Raw genomic sequence first — 22851 nt, 5'->3', positions numbered from 1 at the left:
CTCTGGCAAGATATTGACCGCAAACTTACAGAAAGTAACAAAGAACAGCAGGAGCAGAAGATGGCCATAACCGAAGCCCAGGCCCGCATAGCGGAGTTGGAGGAACGCAACGCGGAGGGGGGCGACCTGCTAGTGAACCTAACTAAACAGACACGTCAGATGCAGCACAAATTAACTGACTTTGAAGCGAGGTGCCGGAGAAATAATGTCCGGATTTTCAGACTGCCCAAGGACAGAGGGAGGCTCCATTACAGGCTACCTGGACCAACTTCTTGAAACGGAGCTGGAGTTACCTGAAGGAGCCGATTGACACATCCAACGCGCCCACAGAGCTCTCACACAAAAACCAGGTCCAGGCGGTGCTCCGAGATCAGTATTAGTCAATTTCCTCAAGTTTGAAACCAAGGAAATGGTCTTACAAAAAGTCTGGCAGAAGAAGGGGATACAGGTGAGCAACAAGAAAATCCAATTTGACCACGACTACCCCACTGAGATTGTCCAAAAACGTAAAACGTACTTGAATATCAAGAAGACGCTAAAAGAGAAAGGGATTCGTTTTCAGACCCCATACACGAAAATACGGATCCATTGGAGCGACGGCGTTAAGAGCTACGACAATGCGGGGGACGCAGCGCTGGATATGAAAGCAAGGGGATTAACCGTGGATGAACCGAGCGAGGACGCGGAGCTAGCGGAGGGGAGGATCCGCGGCACGGGGGGCCCCGCCCTGGGATGGCAGCGAGTGGGGCGCGGCAGATCAAGGCATGAAGCAGCGGCACAACGAGCGAAGGATAAGTTACAAGGATACCAAAGGAAGCCTGTCACTTAACATCTTATTATTGTAAAGCGGTACTAAAGAGGCTATAAAATTACATTGAAATAGATCGATCCATACTGGATTAATGAGACTATGAAAATGAAATCTTGACCCTTTGAGTTTATAAATACATTAAGGCTTCATTTATTTTAGTTCATCATGTGATGTTACCGACAGGGTGACATGTTGGACATGTCTAGACAGGGTTTGACACCGTTTAACGGGTATAGCTCTGGGTCCAGGGATGGGCCCTCACAGGATAGGATTTCCCATCCACCCACCAACAGGGACTTGGGGGAGAAGAGAACAAACAAACCCCAAATGGAAGTTCCATTTAGTTCATGGTGTTTTTTATGTTGTTTATGTTCATGTAATTTCTAGCTGCTTAGGAAAACAAATACACACAACAGTGATGCAATATGGTATCTAATGGCCTGAAGATAGTGTCGTTTAATGTAAATGGTTTAAATACGCCTAAAAAGAGAGGAACGGTCATAGCGAAATTAAAAAAATAAAAACTACATGTCATATTTTTACAGGAGACCCACCCGTCCCGGACAGAGCATGAAAAATTTAAAAATTTGGTTTTAGAAATTCATATTACAGTACATATAAACAAGGACATAGAAGGGGGGTTATCATATTAATTCCAAACTCAACTACATTTGTTTGTGAAAAGGAAATTAAGGATAAAGAGGGAAGATATGTACTAGTGAGGGGAAAATTGGAAAATGAACCTGTTACGTTGATAAATGTTTACGCACCCCTAGAAATGTTTTTTTAAAACTTTGTTTAATGTTATAGCAACAGAGACTGAGGGTATTTTAATTTGTGGGGGGACTTCAATGTAGTCATGAATCATAGTCTAGATACAACCAGTTTAAAAGAAAATAAAAAACATATCAAAATTTGTAAAGATATCCTTAGAGGAAATGGGAATGATAGACATATGGAGGAGTCTCCACCCTCTTGAAAAGAACTACACACATTATTCGGCAACATATAAAGTACACTCAAGAATAGATTATTTTTTTGTAAATATGGGGGACAGATACAGAGTGACCGAGTGTAAGATTGGAGGGGCAGATATATCTGATCACAATACCTTGTTTTTAAAAATACATCTGAATGCCAGGAAAAAAACAGGCAATCTGGAGACTAAATGTGGGGGGATACTAAATAATAAAGGCTTTGTGGAAGAATTAAAAGGAGAAATCGGGCAATATATAGAGGAAAATAGCAACGGAGAAGTCGATCCGCATATTGTATGGGATGCTTTGAAAGCGGTTGTTCGAGGAAAGGTAATAGCTAAGACCACACTACTTAAAAACCTAAGAAGAGAAGCATATCTGAACCATTCTGCAAGACTGAGAGAATTAGAGCAGCAATACCAGAAGACAAACAAACAGAATGTATATGAACAAATTAAGGACACAAAAATGAAGATAAATGAGATATTATTGGATGAATATGGAAAAAGACACACGTTTTTGAAGCAAAATTATTATGAGACTGGCCCCAGAGCAACAAAACTCTTAGCAAAACGTAAATGAAAACAGCAAGCAATAAGTGCCATACAGAAAATTAGGGATCCGCATACCAATGAGATAATACATGAACCGGAACTTTTTTAAATCAACTGGATTTACCATCAATTGGCGTATCGCAAAATGAAAGACTAACAGCAGAAATTACAAGGGAGGAGATTATCAAAGCAATAAATTCATTGAAAAACAATAAATCTCCAGGGAGTGATGGCTATCCTGCGGAATGGTACAAGGTGTTTAAGGAAGAGTTGATACTGGCACTGAAGGGCTCTTTTAATTGGACTCTCAAAGAAAATAAGATACCACCAACGTGGGCGGAAGCAATCATTTCAATCATACCAAAACCAGGCAAAGATAGGGAAAGATGTGAACGTTATAGACCAATCTCAATACTAAATATAGATTATAAACTGTATATATCAACTATCTCCAAAAGAATAAATACCTTTATAGCAGATTTAATAGATGAGGACCAAACCGGGTTCATATTGGGTCGTCAAACACAAGATAATATTCGAAGAACGCTAAAAATAATTGGACAAGCGCGAAAAGAGAAACGTAGCACTATATTGGTTAGCATTGACGCCAAAAAGGCATTTGACTGTGTTAGTTGGAAATTTCTCCACCAAGTGCTAGAAAGATTTGGATTCAATAATAAATGGGTAGAATTGATTAAAGCACTGTATCAGAAACCTTCTGCTAGAATCAAAATTAGTGGAAATTTGACTGGAAAAATAGAGTCACAGAGATCGGCCAGACAAGGATGTTGCCTGTCACCGATTCTCTTCGCGATTTTTATAGAGCCTTTAGCTCAAGCAGTCCGACAAAATGAAGAACTTAAAGGGGTCACAGTAAAAGATGTAGAACACAAATTGGGCTTTTTGCCGATGACATACACTACCGTTCAAAAGTTTGGGATCACCCAAACAATTTTGTGTTTTCCATGAAAAGTCACACTTATTCACCACCATATGTTGTGAAATGAATAGAAAATAGAGTCAAGACATTGACAAGGTTAGAAATAATGATTTGTATTTGAAATAAGATTTTTTTTACATCAAACTTTGCTTTCGTCAAAGAATCCTCCATTTGCAGCAATTACAGCATTGCAGACCTTTGGCATTCTAGCTGTTAATTTGTTGAGGTAATCTGGAGAAATTGCACCCCACGCTTCCAGAAGCAGCTCCCACAAGTTGGATTGGTTGGATGGGCACTTCTTTGAGCAGATTGAGTTTCTGGAGCATCACATTTGTGGGGTCAATTAAACGCTCAAAATGGCCAGAAAAAGAGAACTTTCATCTGAAACTCGACAGTCTATTCTTATTCTTAGAAATGAAGGCTATTCCATGCGAGAAATTGCTAAGAAATTGAAGATTTCCTACACCGGTGTGTACTACTCCCTTCAGAGGACAGCACAAACAGGCTCTAACCAGAGTAGAAAAAGAAGTGGGAGGCCGCGTTGCACAACTGAGCAAGAAGATAAGTACATTAGAGTCTCTAGTTTGAGAAACAGACGCCTCACAGGTCCCCAACTGGCATCTTCATTAAATAGTACCTGTTAGAGCCTGTTTGTGCTGTCCTCTGAAGGGAGTAGTACACACCGGTGTAGGAAATCTTCAATTTCTTAGCAATTTCTCGCATGGAATAGCCTTCATTTCTAAGAACAAGAATAGACTGTCGAGTTTCAGATGAAAGTTCTCTTTTTCTGGCCATTTTGAGCGTTTAATTGACCCCACAAATGTGATGCTCCAGAAACTCAATCTGCTCAAAGAAGTGCCCATCCAACCAATCCAACTTGTGGGAGCTGCTTCTGGAAGCGTGGGGTGCAATTTCTCCAGATTACCTCAACAAATTAACAGCTAGAATGCCAAAGGTCTGCAATGCTGTAATTGCTGCAAATGGAGGATTCTTTGACGAAAGCAAAGTTTGATGTAAAAAAAATCTTATTTCAAATACAAATCATTATTTCTAACCTTGTCAATGTCTTGACTCTATTTTCTATTCATTTCACAACATAGGGTGGTGAATAAGTGTGACTTTTCATGGAAAACACAAAATTGTTTGGGTGATCCCAAACTTTTGAACGGTAGTGTAATAGCTTTCCTCGAACAACCCAACACAACACTCCCTAATTTCATGAAACTCTTAGAGACATATGGCCATCTGTCAGGATATAAAATCAATGTCTTGAAAACTCAGATTTTAGCATTCAGTTTTATTCCATCGAAAGTGATCCAGGAATCATACGATCTTAATTGGAATCAAAAGTCAATCAATTATTTGGGTGTGACGCTCACTAAAAATATTTCCGACCTATACAGAGCAAATTATAACAATTTAAAACAAGAAATACAAAAAGATATAACAAGATGGTCTACCTTACCGCTGGACTTAAATTCAAGAATTGAAATAGTAAAACTAAATGTACTGCCCAGATTTCTCTATCTTTTCCAATCTTTACCAGTAGAGGTCCCCCAAGATCAATTTATTACCTGGGACAGAACGATATCTAGGTTTGTTTGGGGGGGCAAAAGACCTAGAGTCAGATATAAAACTCTCCAGCTTCCCAAAGAAAAAGGCGGTATGGGTCTTCCAAAATTAAGGGAGTACTTTTACGCTTCTCAACTGAGACCTGTATATTGTTGGTGTAAGCCAGAATTCACAGCAAAATGGAAAGATATAGAAAAAGAAGTGAACCAAATTCCAATTCAAAGTACGGTTGGAGATAACAAGCTATACAGGGAACTGAAAATGTATATGGATCCAATAACAGTACACACATTAGATCGGTGGTTCAAAGTATTGAAAATGTACACTACCGTTCAAAAGTTTGGGATCACCCAAACAATTTCGTGTTTTCCATGAAAAGTCACACTTATTCACCACCCTATGTTGTGAAATGAATAGAAAATAGAGTCAAGACATTGACAAGGTTAGAAATAATGATTTGTATTTGAAATAAGATTTTTTTTACATCAAACTTTGCTTTCGTCAAAGAATCCTCCATTTGCAGCAATTACAGCATTGCAGACCTTTGGCATTCTAGCTGTTAATTTGTTGAGGTAATCTGGAGAAATTGCACCCCACGCTTCCAGAAGCAGCTCCCACAAGTTGGATTGGTTGGATGGGCACTTCTTTGAGCAGATTGAGTTTCTGGAGCATCACATTTGTGGGGTCAATTAAACGCTCAAAATGGCCAGAAAAAGAGAACTTTCATCTGAAACTCGACAGTCTATTCTTGTTCTTAGAAATGAAGGCTATTCCATGCGAGAAATTGCTAAGAAATTGAAGATTTCCTACACCGGTGTGTACTACTCCCTTCAGAGGACAGCACAAACAGGCTCTAACAGGTACTATTTAATGAAGATGCCAGTTGGGGACCTGTGAGGCGTCTGTTTCTCAAACTAGAGACTCTAATGTACTTATCTTCTTGCTCAGTTGTGCAACGCGGCCTCCCACTTCTTTTTCTACTCTGGTTAGAGCCTGTTTGTGCTGTCCTCTGAAGGGAGTAGTACACACCGGTGTAGGAAATCTTCAATTTCTTAGCAATTTCTCGCATGGAATAGCCTTCATTTCTAAGAACAAGAATAGACTGTCGAGTTTCAGATGAAAGTTCTCTTTTTCTGGCCATTTTGAGCGTTTAATTGACCCCACAAATGTGATGCTCCAGAAACTCAATCTGCTCAAAGAAGTGCCCATCCAACCAATCCAACTTGTGGGAGCTGCTTCTGGAAGCGTGGGGTGCAATTTCTCCAGATTACCTCAACAAATTAACAGCTAGAATGCCAAAGGTCTGCAATGCTGTAATTGCTGCAAATGGAGGATTCTTTGACGAAAGCAAAGTTTGATGTAAAAAAAATCTTATTTCAAATACAAATCATTATTTCTAACCTTGTCAATGTCTTGACTCTATTTTCTATTCATTTTACAACATATGGTGGTGAATAAGTGTGACTTTTCATGGAAAACACAAAATTGTTTGGGTGATCCCAAACTTTTGAACGGTAGTGTATAAGATTCAGAAGGATGCACATATATTAAGAAGGTTAGCCTATGATAGCAATTTCAAACCAGGAAAATACTATCAAGCATTTAAACAATGGGCAGCAAAGGGAATAACGGCTTGGTGTGTTTTGGAAAAGAAAGGGGAGCTGGAGAGTTTCGAAAATCTGAAGGGAAAATACGAATTGGGAGCACATGAAAACTATAGATACTTTCAAGTAAGGGACTATCACAGAAAGGAAATCAAATCAGATTCTTCCAAGGAGGTGAATGGTGTCATTCAAATCATAATTAAAGCACATCAGGAAAGTAACGTAAGAATAATTTCAGCATTATATAAAGGAATAAACGCTAACGACAAACATTCGACTAAATATATAAAGGTGAAATGGGAGAAAGAACTCAATGTAGAAATTTCGGATGAAGATTGGCATAATATGTGGGAGACACACCACTCATCCACTAACTCGCGAATCTGGAGGGAGTTCTCATGGAAGAATCTGATTCGTTTCTTTATTACACCGGCAATGAAAAGTAAGCAGCTGCATAGAAATCAGAAATGTTGGAGAGGGTGTGGGTCTTTTGATGTGGATCATTATCATGTTTTTTGGAAATGTCAGAAAATAACTGTATTTTGGGAAATGGTGTGCAAGGAGCTACAGCAAATACTAGGTTATAAGGTTCGTAAGAATTGTTTGGCGCTTTATCTATGAAAATTCTCTGAAGAAAGTGTTATGGCTAGTGATAGATATTTGATCAAAATACTGTTGGTAGCATGCAAGAAAGCTATCACTAGGAACTGGTTAAAGGAAACACCACCAACGAAAGATCAATGGCTAACGATTGTGGAAGAAATCTTTCTAATGGAAAAATTGACACACATCCTGAGACTACAAGAAGCACAACTGGACAGAAAATGGGAAAAATGGACACAATACAAGACTCAAAAAGACGACACTGAACTGGAATGATAATTCATAGATGCACTAATCTGCAAGGCTGTGAAAATATGAAGGCAATCCCCAAGCAGTTTTATGTTCGTTTTCTTTTATTTGTTTGTGGTTTGTAAGTTTGTTGCAATGTCACAGAAATGTGTCAATAAAGATTTAAGTTTAAAAAAAAATCATGAAGTCGCACTACTCATTCAAGTCATCCAAGGACATGAGCCGTCTTTTCGCAGCCATGTTCCTGGACAGCCAGATTGCAGCAAAATTTGCCTGCGGTGAGAGAATGTGTGCATATATCTGCACATTTGGGTTTGCTCCGTATTTTAAGAGGCTCTTACTAGCAGAAGTGTCCCAAAAACGGTATATGTAGTGCTATTTGACGAGAGCCTAAACCACCATTTGCAGTTTAAACAAATGGATTTACATGTGAGGCTGTGGGAAAGAACACAAGTTAAGACTAAATACATTGGCTCAGAATTTTTGGGACATTCCACTGCAGTTGATATCGAAAAGATAAGCATAGCGCTGTCTGAGACAGGAGCTCATAACCTCATCCAGCTGTCTATGGATGGGCCAAACGTGAACTGGAAAGCGTCTGAACCAATACAGAAAGAGATGCAGAAGCAGGTGGACAAATCGCTTCTCAACACTGGATCTTGCGATTTGAATGTCATGCACAACGCCTTCAGAGAGGGATGCAAAGCTACTGGCTGGGACATTGAGCATACACTCTTGACCCTATACTAGCTTTTCCGTGATTGTCCCGCTCGTCATGAGGACTTGTCCCCGTCACTGGATGCAGCACCCTGATGCTCAAGTTCTGCAGGCACCATTGGCTTGAAAATGTTGGTGCACCTGACCGAGCTTTGAAGCTTTGGCCCTACATGACAACCTACGTGGAGATGGTGCAGAAGGGTGATCTACCAGATCCTAAGGTTAAGTCTTTTGAGGCCGTGAAGAACAGTTCCAAGGATCCTCGGTTCATCTCAAAAGTGATGATCTTCAGCAACATTGCAAGAGAGATCGCCCCCTTCCTCACCCTCTATCAGACAGATAAGCCAATGTTATCCTTCCTCAGCGAAGATGTTTCAGCTGATGAAAGGTAAGGACTCTCATATCATATGTGTGTACTTTGTTTCTGTCCCTCCCTCTGTTTATCTGAAGATATGTAGCTGTAGGCCTTTTAGTCTCACCTGTACGGAAGCGCATTGCATTCACTTGAAAAAAAAAATTGCTCCGATTTTCTGAATTAATGAGATGCAGTTTTTTCTTTATTGTCATTGTACTGTTGCAGACAACATATATAGTACAACATAAAATGCCAGAAAAATAAGGTAATAAAGTACAAAATTACGGTAAATATTTATCACACGTTATTTGAACTCAAATATTGATCTTGACATTACTTGAGTTTATCCAGCAGTTAGAAACCTAACTTCATTTTATTATATTGAACAAAGAAAAACAGTTTTTATGAAGTTGTAAATGGCATATCATATTTATTTATTTATTCATTTTTATTTAAAAACATGAAAACTATTCAAATTAAACAAAAATTTAAATACATTTTCTGTTGATCGATTAATCTATTCTATTAATTGTTTCAGCCTAGTGAGTTAAAATATGCAGTGAATTAATGTTTTTTCACACTATTTTCAATTTCATGTCATTCACAGGGCGCATGGGGCAATTTCTAAAGAGAAACCTCTGAAAGAAGCCACCTCAATCCTGAAGCTCCTGCATGTCCCTCTCCAGGACAGCAGCCTACACAAGGATGCCACCAAAATCAACCTGGGATTCTCAGCTGAAACCTGTCTAAACCAACTGAAATTCACCAACAAGGTATCAGAGAGGCAGGCACTGGAAATTAAGATGGAATGCAAGACATTCTTAACCACAATACTGGAGAAGCTACAGAATAAGGCTCCTGTGAACCACCAGCTAGTGAGAAGTATGCAGTGCCTTGACCCAAGATGCATGGCTGGATCCAAGGAATTGTGCTTGGCTCAAATGAAAAGGATGCTACACCTCTTTGTTGGAGCTAACCATGTGGAGGAGTTGGCATGTGATGACATCCTTTGAGAATTTGGAGAGTTTTGCGATTTTGCAGCCCTTCAAGTGAGCTTCAGAGAGTTTGACCCCAAGGCAGACAGAGTGGACACTCAACTACATGAAACAATGGCAATCAACAAAGCTTTCTTCAAGGTATGTCATATGGTAAAGATGCTGCTACTTCTCTCTCATGGACAGGCCAGTGTTGAGAGAGGGTTCTCAATCAACAAGGAGCTGATTGTGGTGAATCAGAAAGAAGCCTCTTTGGTTGCTTAGAGGCTCATCGTTGGCCATATCAGATCTGTTGGCGGTGTAACTAATGTGCAACTCACCAAGGAGCTTTTGATCTGTTTCTTGAGCAAGACAAAGGTACCACAGCTACCTGGATGACTACAAGAGGGCCAATGACAAGGAAAGAGTGTGCAAAAAAGAAAGTCTCTTGCAGATGAGCTGGATGAACTTAAAAAGAAGAGGGTCAGAGCACAGAACGATACTGATGCACTGGAGAAGTCGGCTGATGAGTATGCTGACAAAGCTAAATCCACTGGTAATCTGACTTTCATCACAAAATCGAATAGTTTACACTACACTGGAAGAAAAGAAGGCATCTCTTCAAGACCTTGAAAGGCAAATTGATGAGAAGCTTGCTGAGATGAAGCACTAAGCTGCCATGTGACTGTTGCCATAAGTGTTAATACAAGGACACACACTACAGACTTGTTCCACATTGAGATCCCGACTTTACATATACCAGAGTGAGACATCTTTTAAGTTAGTAGTCTTGATCCCAGTTACTTTGTTTATGTATTTAGTGTGAGTTTTATTACTTATGTTTATATTGCTGTGAAACTGTTTACAATGTATTTCACGCTATTGAGTGACAGATATTCCCTCTCTAGTTTTTGAGAGAATAGTTTTATTTCATTTTAGATGTAAGTATTATGTATTTATTTTGTTAAAAGTGAATACAAGGAAATACACTGCAAAGATTTGTTTTAGAGAGGCACTGCATATTTGAAATGCAAACCTAACTTTACTTGGTGCTACAATAAATAATTTTCAATGAACAATGAAGCCATTTTTTTTGGTCATGGAAATTCAGTTAAAGGTGTGGAGAAGTTATGGAAAAGTCAATAGAAAATCATTGGCTAAAGAGTGTATGAACCCTGAGGCCTTCTTCAGGACTCTGGAGAGGGCCAGTTCCATACGGCGCAGCTCCAGAGCTTTAGCCAGGACAGCAGGGATAGATTCGACAGGTAGCAAATGGAAAAAGGGAAAATAAGAGCATTTGTTGATATAGCTCAGTTAGCCTGTTGTTCATAAAAGGGCTCACTCAATCGTGTTCACTGCGTGACATGTTTTAATTGCCCATTGTCCCTGCCTTTAAAACAAACTATTTAAAATTCAATTTTATGTTGATAGATTGAAGAGCCAACTCCTTGATGCAGTCATCAAAAGCACGAGGAGCCACTTCAAGGACCTGGGGAGTGACAAGATTCTTCAGGCAGCTGCGAGTTTGTTGGACCCGAGGGAGTGGTCTGCAGAGGAGGCAGACCTGGCCAGTTATGGAGCAGACCATCACCATGTCATCACAGACCATGTTGCTGACATACTGGATAGAGTGGGCTGTGACAGGGTTCAGGCAAGGCACCACGAGTGGCCGTGCGCAAAAGATGTGATCAAAGCACTGCCCCAGGTCCAACAAAGCAAGGAATGAGCAGACCCTGATAGGCTGCAGCGCTTCCTCAACCTGCTGATGGTGGTTGAGCTGATCGTCCTGTTCCCACTAGTCACCGCTGCCTGTGAGCGTGGCTTCAGTGTCATGAAGCGCACGAGACTGATGGAGCAACTTTTCAGTTGAAATATTGTGGAAACTGCTTTACATTCGCACTGAGGGCCAGCAGTTGCCAGTTTCGATGCGGAGCGTGTTGTACAAAGATGGCTGTCAGTAGGGCAGACAGCGCCCTGTATTTGTATGGTTTCATTAGGTTTGTAGATGCGAAGCATCTGCTATAGTCTGTTCTTTCACTCACTCACTCACACAGTTAAGTTCACTTGCTCAATCATTCACAGTTAATGAGTCCATCTCTGGGGAGAATGACGAATGGAAAGACAGGGGGATGGGTCATACCATTTTCAATAAGCAAGAACGTTTGTGCCCTGTGATGGCCTGGCGGCCTGGCCAGGGTGTCTCCCCGCCTGCCGCCCAACGACTACAAGGATAGGCTCCAGCATCCCGCGACCCTGAGAGCAGGATAAGCGGTTTGGATAATGGATGGATGGAAGAATGTTTGTGACTACGCATCTATGACACACTGCGTCCTTGTTATGTTTCATTTACTTAACACTAGAACGACCAAGCCGGTCATTTTGACCGTTTTGGATTTTCAAAGTTTAATAACTTTGTGAGGGAAAAAAAAAAAAAGGATACAGAGTAGCCGCTCCCTGAATGGTCCTAAAATTGCATATATCTGCATTAAAATTAGTTTTAGATCAAATGCACAAAAAAAAAAAAAACATAAAAAAACAAGTTATGATAAGATCTATCTAAAACAACCATGACCGGTCAAAATGACCATCTTGTAATTTGTGCGTGATTGTGCGCGTCATGTCACTATTTATGACATGCGTTGGTCGCATCATTTGCTTCACAAAGTTCATTGCTCTGTCCAATGCAGAGAAATAGTCTAAACTTGAGTTTTGATTATTTCCAACATGTCTGGTTACAGATGCCGTTACAGACACACTATGACTACCACCGAGGTGTTGCAGTATTTACAGCGGCCATTTTAAATTGTTTGAAACATAGTATTAAAGTTGTTAAAATTTTAACTTTGGTGTCAGTTAGTTTCATAACAGACATACTAACATATGTAATGCATTAATATCTCAACTGGGTATTTATCTTGACACAATATAGAGTTTACAAACCGTGGCAGTCAAAATGACCACCCAAGGTCGTTCTAGTAGTTTTTAAGTTCCGGTTGTTGTTTGGGACTTGTTAGATTAGCAATGTCTTTTTCGTTTTGTGTTTCAGGTATTATTTTCACTTTTTCAATTTTGCTATTCAAGCTCGACCATGTCTCTGAAGTTTAAATTGTTTAATATTAGTATTATAGTTGTTAAACTGTTAATTTTGGTGTCAGCCGTTTCCTAACAGACATACTAACATATGCAATGCATTAATATCTCAATTGGATATTTATCTTGACAGGATAAAGAGTTTAAAAACCGGCCGTCATTTTGACCACCCATGGTCGTTTTAGGTAGGAGTGAAATCCCGGTTGCTCTAGTGTTAAATAAAGATTACACATGACAATTGACTATAGACTTTTTTGATACTTGTTAACCACTAATAAATTAAACAATTTGTATAGGGGCAAATAAAAAATTACTTCGGGCAAGTAGATCTCTGACCCACTTTAACATTGAACCCTGCCCCCTGCGTGTGCGCGCTGGCAGATTTTTTTCTTACTGAGCAGAGCCTTCCATTCTATTCTTAGGTCTGACTGATCTTAAGAGGCGGTGAGGTCCCCTGACTTACTCTGAAGAACATCTTGTACATTCTCTGCTCTTTGGAGGGGCCACATCTTACTAATAAATTTTTACATTTCTCTTATTAACCTGGCTAAGTTTCGTGTGGTATCCATTACTAATGATGCCCTGTTACCCTGTGTTGAACAACACAATAACGTCATTAAACTTTTCCACATGTAGCAGATTCCCAATATGGCCAGTTTTCATACTGATGGCAGGAGCTGAAGAATACAACCACAGTCTTCCAATGTCAGCCACTCAGAGCTGCTTAATTCAACCAGTTGCATTCCTTCAGGTTGGTATCATTTTTTGGGGGGGAGGCATAACTACATTTTCCCCATTAAAATATTAACCTACAAACCCGCAGTGCCCTTCCCACTCCACTAAGGGTCAGTGCCACTCCTTACCTTGTGGACACTCTTGGGGTTCTCCAGCCAGGCATAGTACATCTCTTCCACATAGTTGGAGCTTGTTCCATTCAGGAAAGGCTCTGAGGCCACAGGCGCCGTGTAGCACCTGATTAGCTGAAACGTCCGTGTGCCACTGCAGGGGGCTGTGATTGGTCGCTGGGGGGCGACAGTCTGAACCGCCTGGGAGGCGGTGAGCGGCCTGAGCCGCGCTGCACAAGTCCTTAAACGGTGCATTTAGCAGTCCTTCACCTCACACACACAGTCTGTGGTGGTCAGCCTGGCTGGCTGGGGGTCCACAACCTCAAAACAACAACAGGGGAGAAGGTCTGAGGTGGGGCGTTGGGGGGCAGGAAGTCCTCCTCCGATTTCTCCAGAGACAGGTGGAGCTCACTGGATGGTCTCTGTCTGTCCACTGGACCGTCTATGTGTTCGTTTGTCCAGTCTGAAACAGAGAAAGAATTAGAGGGTAATGTGAAAGGGAATGGAACCTTAGCAGAGAGAGCACACAGAAGTTGAGACAGAAAGACAGGAAGGGTATACGATTAAAAAAAAAAGAGGTAGTAGAGAGCGACACGAGTAAGAAGGAGAAACAGGGTGAGAGAGGGCTTATGCCCCTTTTCCACTACATGGTACCGGTTCAACGCGACTCGACGAGTGTCATTTCCCATTACCGTAATAGTTCCCCCTCAGTGTAGCTGGTCTGCATTGATTTTGGTACCCGCTCCAGTTTTTTTGGAACCTCAACAAAGGCAGTACCAGAAAAGTGGTAACAGTTACCAAAATGCTGGTACTTTCCAGTAATGGAAACAAAACGAGTTGAGTTGAGTCGAGCCGGTACCATGTAGTGGAAAAGGGGCATTACATTACCATGTAACTACATTGGTGGGGGGGGGGGTAAAGAGATGCAAAATACATTCTGTCCGCTTCTGATTTTTAAACACCATGAGACCGGGACAAACGTAGGTCTACGTCAGTGAAATTACATGATACCAACCAAGGATAAAACTTATGGTTTAAACAAAATACAATAACAAATCAGCAAAACTAGTGAAATGAAAATTATAGGGCAGATCTATGCCTTCAAGAAGGAATTCCAATATAAGGAAACAAAACACACACCTCTAACAAAATTGAATGAGGTGTCTTAAAAACAGTAATGTGAAAACTTTGATGTAGAACCTGCACCAGAGCCATCATAAGTCACAAACAATGAGCACCTAAAGCTAAACCAGTGAAGAGCTCATCAGCCTGGAAGTTGCTCTCCAGTAACCTTTAATTATGTTTTTGACAAAGAAATGCAATGTTGAAACTGATCAAATTTTAGCATTTTTTATTACGATAGCAACTGGCATGCAGACCATGTCTGTAGTTGAGGACACACATTCTTATAAAGTAGTTTATTGGTAAACACGTGTCATTCATTTTTACATTACGCTGTTTTTTATTTGAAATAAGACAGCTAAAAGGCCCATTATAAAATAGTGTAGACCGGCTCCAGCGTCCCCGCGACCTTGAGAGCAGGGTAAGTGGTTTGGATAATGGATGATGGATGGATGGATGATGATCTTAACACGTTTGTGTTGTTTATTAAATATCAACTTTACAGGTGGCTCAAACTTTTAGATCAGATGGTATTTTTGTTTAAACTACAAGAGTTGCAAAAATGAGCCAAAGTCACACCCCTAAAGCAAACCATTCATTATTACTGCACCACTACCAAAAAATGAACACACACACACACACACACACACAAATAGATGAACACAGACAGGCACACAGAACCAGCCTTGTGCTCCACACTGTAAGTGTTATCTAGAAGGTGCCTCTAAAGCGATATCAGGACTACGCCATGCAGGCGATAACGCAGTAGAGTGCTGGCTAAGCACCGCTTTGAAAACTTTGCACTTTGTGTGTTTGTGTGTGCCATAATATCTGTGTAATGGTATAGCTGGTGTAGGATCAACTGACTGATGTAAATGTGACATTTAACAGTTTCCCCATTTCCAAATTATCTCATCCCAACAAAACTTGTAGAAAATCTATTCTACAAGGCAGTCCAGCAGAATTCAAGAGTAAAGCAGTTTAGGGGGGGGGGGGTTCCTGGAAACAATTTTCCTCATAACCCCAAAAATGACAAGCTTTGACCTTTGACCACATCTGAGCAAAACACGGTTATGGGACAACTTGGCCTTCAGGGCTTTCTGGTAGAGAGCGCTCCAACCCCTTTCCTCCAGCAGCCAGAGATCAGCTCGTAGGTTGTTAGTGTGGGGTGAGCCATCGATTAGGTTAAGGTTAGCTTGCGGTTAAGATTGGGTTAAGGTAAGCGTTAAGGTTAGGTTGAGGTTAAGTTAGGTTAGGTTGAGGTTGAGCATGGTTAGGTTGAGCTTGGTTAGGTTGAGGTTAGCTCCAAGGCCCTGAGAAAGCCTCAAACTTCTCCCGGTTTATCTCCGGAGGGCAGTCTGTCGGCTGTTGTGACCTTGTTGGAACCCCACTCCCGGCAGTCACCATTCTCCTTCACTCCCTGCCAGCAGAACCCGCCCACCGGCGCCTTCCCGCGATTCTTATTGGTTGAATAACCCAAGTCCCGCCCGGAAGTAGAGCTAAAACCCCTGTCCAGTCGCTCCGGTTAGGTGTCAATCACTTTGTCCTTTCCTTAAGACAAGGGTTCCCGTAAAATTACCTCCAGACTGTCAAAACAACATTACATTTTGTCCGCGGAGGCCGAGTTAATGATCACATTTAACGGCTAGATGATGAAACGTGCCTCTTAGCCGTCCCGGCGAGCTAGCTGCGTGACAAGGCGGCAAGCTAACCTTTATCATTATGTAATTAGCCTGTTAGCTTCTACTTCGCGTTCTCTTCTAGCCGCGGTTAGCTGGGCTGACGGCCGCAGCGGAGATGGGGGGCTGCCCGGCTGCGGGGATCCTCATTCCCCCCTGGCGATCTAAGACGCGTCGCTTTGTCGCAGCTTTACGGCGTAAAAAGGGAAACGTGTCGGACGGCCGACGCTGTGCCGTCCGCTCCCACGCGCCGTGGCTCGGTCGCCTTCCCGCGGACCGACAGCGGGGTTTTCTCCGGTTTCCTCCCGGATGGAAGCTCCTAAAGCTCCCGTCGGTGTGTCGGGACACAACCGGGACACTTACCCTCACAGTAAGCGGACGTGTTTCTGTCTGAACCGACACCGTAAAGTTCACAGCGAGTGTGTCGGCTCCCCTCTCCGCCGGTGTCCCAGACGCCCTCTGCCTTTCCCGGTAGACTGATGACAGCTCGGGGCACGCCACCTGGAAGCGAGGCCTATATGTAAATTAACGTGGCGACGCGGTGACGTCACAGCGTCGTCTACCCCCCCCCAGCGCCGCCCCTCTCACCCAAATAGTGAAAGTGACAAGTTTTACTTCATCAGTCTTGTTTTTTGCTTTTGCTTTTTTTGCAACATTTCACATCCAGAAAAGTACATTTTTAAATAACAAACGATTCTTTCCTGCCTTAATTATAGAAATTGAGAACTATATGTCTACCATTTCCAGAAGCACAAACAGAAAAGCAGTCAAACCATAAAATGCTTGCTTGCATTTTCACTTAATGTACACTGTAAATGTACCCCCTGGCAAAAGTGCTTTGTTTTTGTTCAACATTATCGTCATTATTATTGTTTGGTAGTACTACAGCTCATCCATTTTCTTTATTTACTTTCGTTATGACCATTGAATGTAAAGGTGTAAGGTTGTTTATAGTTGATTGGTCTGATGATATACGTACAATGTTCCTGTGTCGTTTGTATTCTTGTTAATAAAACAAATTCTCTATACATGGAGCTGGTCTACCCCCCCCCCAAACACACACACACACACAGCCACTGCTACGTTGAAACATCTCTTATTTACCGCCGTGCTTCAATGAACTCATAAATTTGTTGACACTTAATTTAAAAGGTTTGATAATAAAATGCAAATTAATCACATGTAGATTTACAGCTAGTTGGAATGTATTTGTTGTCTCAACTACAGGACATCAATGTTGGACTCTATAGGGATGATGGGCCAGAAATTTGTAGCAAAACACCAAGAGAGGTCGAGCACATTAAGAAAACAATCTGCAAAATATTCTCAAACAATGGGCTAAAAAAGCACTATTGAAACAAACAAAAAACAAATGGACTTTCTGGACATCTCAATGGACCTGAGGAACGGCACATACATGAAGCCCAACAACACGCTGCAGTATGTCCATAGAGAAAGCAACCACCCACCCTCCATCTTGAAGAACATCACAGAGAGACTCTCAGAATTATCCTTTGCTAATGGGGTTAAACAAAGAATCATACTGATGATTCTTTGTTTAACCCCATTAGCAGCTGATGAGTGCACGATGCACAAAACAGGCCTGTACTGCTATGCATTAAAAAAAAATTCTTGTATCTGTAGATATGGATATATATATATATATATATATATATATATATATATATATATATATATATATCCATTATCCAAACCGCTTAGCCTTACCCAGGGTTGCGGGAGGATGCTGGAGCCTATCCCAGCACTGTACAAAAGCATTAGGCACCTTAAATTTTATGTAAAGGCTGTCTCAGATGTTTATTATTTCCTGCATTAGTGTGTCAGAAAAAAGAGCAAATTTTAGATTTTATTGCATTTATTTTCCCAAAAATTAAATGTTACAGAGAAATTTCTGTATTTATTTAAAAAAGTAACATAATTAGGTCATGGACCCCTTTTCAGAGAAAAACGTGATTACTTTGTAGGTATATAGCCAAGTGCATGCAGAAAACCAAGATAACAAACAGGTGCTCTTATCAATGACACGATGAGTTGATTGGACCAAACTGATCAAGTGAAACTGAAATGGGTGCAGAAGGAATTAAACTGGGTGAAGGACAACCAGACTAAAAGGTGAGGACTTGGCCTGTGTGGAGACATCTTGTCAGAAGTGGTCTACATGGGAGAGGTGCTGCCAAAATCAGGAATCAGGAAGGAACCAGGGACACTTTGTCATTTCACTTCATGCACTTGCGTACATGAAATGAAACAAAATGCCATTTCCCCCAGCCCACAGCAGTACAACACAAAGACAACAACACACCCAAAAACTACAAGAACACACATATCCAAACTAACACACATGTCCACACTAACACACATATCCACACATATATCCACACCAACACACATATCCACACTAGCACACATGTCCACACTAACACACATATCCAAACTAACACATACACTCACTGGCCACTTTATTAGGTACACCTTGCTAGTACCGGGTTGGACCCCCTTTTGCCTTCAGAACTGCCTTAATCCTTCGTGGCATAGATTCAACAAGGTACTGGAAACATTCCTCAGAGAGTTTGGTCCATATTGACATGATAACATCACGCAGTTGTTGCAGATTTGTCGGCTGCACATCCATGATGCGAATCTCCCGGTCCACCACATCCCAAAGGTGCTCTATTGGATTGAGATCTGGTGACTGTGGAGGCCATTTGAGTACAGTGAACTCATTGTCATGTTCAAGAAACCAGTCTGAAATGATTCGAGCTTTATGACATGGCACGTTATCCTGCTGGAAGTAGCCATCAGAAGATGGGAACGCTGTGGTCATAAAGGGATGGACATGGTCAGCAACAATACTCAGGTAGGCTGTGGCGTTGACACGATGCTCAATTGGTACTAAGGGGCCCAAAGTGTGCCAAGAAAATATCCCCCACACCATTACACCACCACCACCAGCCTGAACCGTTGATACAAGGCAGGATGGATCCATGTTTTCATGTTGTTGACGCCAAATTCTGACCCTACCATCCGAATGTCGCAGCAGAAATCGAGACCCATCAGACCAGGCAACGTTTTTCCAATCTTCTATTGTCCGATTTTGGTGAGCCTGTGCGAATTGTAGCCTCAGTTTCCTGTTCTTAGCTGACAGGAGTAGCCCCCGGTGTGGTCTTCTGCTGCTGTAGCCCATCTGCCTCAAGGTTCGACGTGTTGTGCGTTCAGAGATGCTCTTCTGCATGCCTCGGTTGTAATGAGTGGTTATTTGAGTTACTGTTGCCTTTCTATCAGCTCGAACCAGTCTGGCCATTCTCCTCTGACCTCTGGCATCAACAAGGCATTTTCGCCCACAGAACTGCCGCTCACTGGATATTTTCTCTTTTTCGGACCATTCTCTGTAAACCCTAGAGATGGTTGTGCGTGCAAATCCCAGTAGATCAGCAGTTTCTGAAATACTCAGACCAGCCCGTCTGGCACCAACAACCATGCCACGTTCAAAGTCACTTAAATCACCTTTCTTCCCCATTCTGATGCTCGGTTTGAACTGCAGCAGATCGTCGTGACCATGTCTATATGCCTAAATGCATTGAGTTGCTGCCATGTGATTGGCTGATTAGAAATTTGCATTAACGAGCAGTTGGACGGGTGTGCCTAATAAAGTGGCCGGTGAGTGTATATCCACACCAACACACATGTCCACACCAACACACATATCCACACATATATCCACACCAACACACATATCCACACATATACCCACACCAACACACATATCCACACATATATCTACACTAACACATATATCCACACATATATCAACACTAACACATATATCCACACCAACACACATATCCACACATATATCCACACTAACACATATGTCCACACTAACACACATGTCCACACTAACACACATATCCACACTAACACACATATCCAAACTAAAAAAAATAATTAAAAAAAACACTTTCCAAGGGAACGAACGCCAGCCAGGATGACTATCGGAACCGCCGGTTTGCACGGGGTAGTAGTTAGCTTAGCCCGCCCCGCTTCCGCGTCCTGTCAGACCGCCCTGGACGTTTCCTCGGGCGAAGCTCCAGGCAGGGGCCGTGGTTCCCGGGTCCACCGGACGAAGCAGACCAAGCTCTCCCAGCAGATCCAGCGCCAGCTCCCCCAGCCAGACACCCTCGACGCACCTCCCGCCTGCTGCCAGGCTGTTGCCAGGCTGCCGCCAGGCCGCCCTCAGTGTTATCGGAACTGGCGGTCGCAACCGCAGGGGCTAGCAGTTAGCTTAGCCTGCCCGCTCTCCCAGCCCTCAAACGAAGACAAAGCCTGGACGCAGACGTGTACAAACACACTGCACGGAGGGTACTGGGTGAGGCTGCCGCCGACGCGAATTCCCACAGCCATCATCTTCCCACACCGGAAGCGGCAAAAATGCCTTTCCTGCAAGGTGGAAACCAAACAAAAAATAGACATATGCACAAAAACACAAAGACTGTAGTGCTGCACAATGACAGCAAGTGCTCTGGACCGACAAGTCAAAATCTGACATTTTGAGCTCAATGCAGCAGTGTATTCAGCGTTTACCTGCTGTCTTTAGGTATTGCATTTGGTGCAGCATGCTTAACCTTGCTGATGCTTAACTATTCTTCTCTCACAGTCAAAAGAGAATGAGTTGGAAAATTAACTTGAGTGCAGTTTGCACTCCACCCTATGGCACAATTCCTAAATTTATCTTAAAGGTCCACTAAGCGATTTTCCTGTGGGTCTTCCCTGAAGGCTCTTCTTTGCCTTCTAAAGCAGCCAGTCACTCTTCTTGCACTCTACTATCACCTATCAGTGTAGGTGCTGCTGAACCTCACTAATAGATGCAGTGACTCATCTAGTAACATCTATCCCACTCACATGCAGTATTTCACCTGCAAAAGTAAAGAGCACCTGAACAACCAATTTGTCCAGACCTGATCTATGTAGTAATGTGTTTATTGACTAATTATGGGTGGCACGGTGACGCAGTGGTTTGTGCGTTGCCTCAGAGCGACAAGGTCCTGGGTTCGAGCCCCGGGGTAGTCCAACCTTGGGAATCGTCTTGGGTCGTCCTCTGTGTGGAGTTTGCATGTTCTCTCTGTGTCTGTGTGGGTTTCCTCCGGGTGCTCCAGTTTCCTCCCACTGTCCAAAGACATGTAGGTCAGGTGAATCAGCTGCACTAAATTGTCCCTGTGTGTGTGTGTGTGTGTGTGTGTGTGTGTGTGTGTGTGTGTGTGTGTGTGTGTGTGTGTGTGTGTGTGTGTGTGTGTGTGTGTGTGTGTGTGTGTGTGTGTGGGCCCTATGATGGTCTGGCGGCCTGTCCAGGGTGTCTCCCTGCCTGCCGCCCAATGACTGCTGGGGTAGACTCCAGAATCCCCGCAACCCTGAGAACAGGATAAGCGGTTCAGATAATGGATGGATGGCTCCAACAGGGGGCAGTTGGTCTGTAGAGGAGCTGGACAACACTACATGGATGAGTGTCTGCAGCGAATAGTAAAGCACAGTGGCCGTTCCCTGTAGGTTTGGGGCTGAATTTCTGGAAACAGAGTTGGAGATCTGGTCAGAATCAATGAAATGCTCAATGCTTAAATGTACATACAGATTCTTATCCATCATGCAATACCATGAGGGAGGTGTCTCTTCCAAACTTCATTCTGCACCAGGACAACGACCCCTAACAGACAAACAACGTCATAAAGAGCTATCTTCAGGGAAAAGCACAACAAGAAGTTGTACAACAGGTAGTATGGCCTCCACAGAGCCCTGATCTCAACATCATGGAGGCTGTTTGGGATTATCTGCAGAGACAGAAGGAAGCCAGACAGCCAAAGTCAGCAGAAGAATGGGACAAATTCTCCAAGATGCTTGGAACAACCTGCCAGCTGATTTTCTTACTAAACAATAGTGTACCTGAGAGTTACCTGGATTGACGCAGTTTTAAAGGCAAAGGGAGGTCACACCAAAATTGCCTTACTGTTTACTGCTCTTTATAGTAATGTTTTGATATTTAGAAACGTTTCATTCGTTTTTGTTTTGTTTTGTTTTTTGGACTTTTTTTCAGGCGGAATGGTGGTACAGTGGTTAGTGCGGTCGCCTCACAGCAAGAAGGTCTTGAGTTCGAGCCCCAGGATAGTCCAACCTTGGGGGTCATCGTGGGTCATCTTCTGTGTGGAGTTTGCATGTTCTCCGCATGTCTGCATGGGTTTCATCCGGGTGCTCTGGTTTCCTCCCACAGTCCAAAGACATGTAGGTCAGGTGAAACAAAGACATGTAGGTCAGGTGAAACAAAGACATGTAGGTCAGGTGAATCAAAGACATGTAGGTCAGGTGAATCAAAGACATGTAGCTCATGTGAATAAAAGACATGCAGGTCAGGTGAGTCAAAGACATGTAGGTCAGGTGAAACAAAGACATGTAGGTCAGGTGAATAAAAGACATGCAGGTCAGGTGAATCAAAGACATGTAGGTCAGGTGAATCAAAAACGAGTAAGTCAGGTGAATCAAAGACATGTAGGTCAGGTGAATCAAAGACATGTAGGTCAGGTGAAACAAAAACATGTAGGTCAGGTGAATCAAAGACATGTAGGTCAGGTGAATCAAAGACATGTAGGTCAAGTGAACCAAAGACATGTAGGTCAGGTGACTCAAAGACATGTAGGTCAGGTGAATCAAAGACATGTAGGTCAGGTGAAACAAAGACATGTAGGTCAGGTGAAT

The 22851-nt window shown here is 42.4% G+C and overlaps 1 protein-coding gene across 1 annotated transcript in view; it reads right to left on the bottom strand.

Annotated features, from left to right (window-relative positions):
* ogdha (oxoglutarate dehydrogenase a) overlaps positions 1-16583 on the bottom strand; it is a 99732-nt gene extending 83149 nt beyond the window's left edge. The window contains exons 1-2 of the mRNA XM_056273945.1: positions 16456-16583; positions 13310-13754 (exon numbers count right to left, since the gene is read on the bottom strand). Of these exons, the coding sequence (XP_056129920.1) occupies positions 13310-13546 (237 nt within the window). The 5' untranslated portion in view covers positions 13547-13754; positions 16456-16583. The remainder of the gene's footprint in view (positions 1-13309; positions 13755-16455) is intronic.
* Positions 16584-22851: the final 6268 nt, after the last annotated feature.

The sequence above is a fragment of the Lampris incognitus genome, chromosome 1 (genome assembly GCF_029633865.1).
Source record: "Lampris incognitus isolate fLamInc1 chromosome 1, fLamInc1.hap2, whole genome shotgun sequence".
Lineage (NCBI taxonomy): Eukaryota > Metazoa > Chordata > Actinopteri > Lampriformes > Lampridae > Lampris > Lampris incognitus.
The sequence above is the reverse complement of the archived record's forward strand: the minus strand, read 5'-3'. Positions and strand labels throughout refer to the sequence as shown.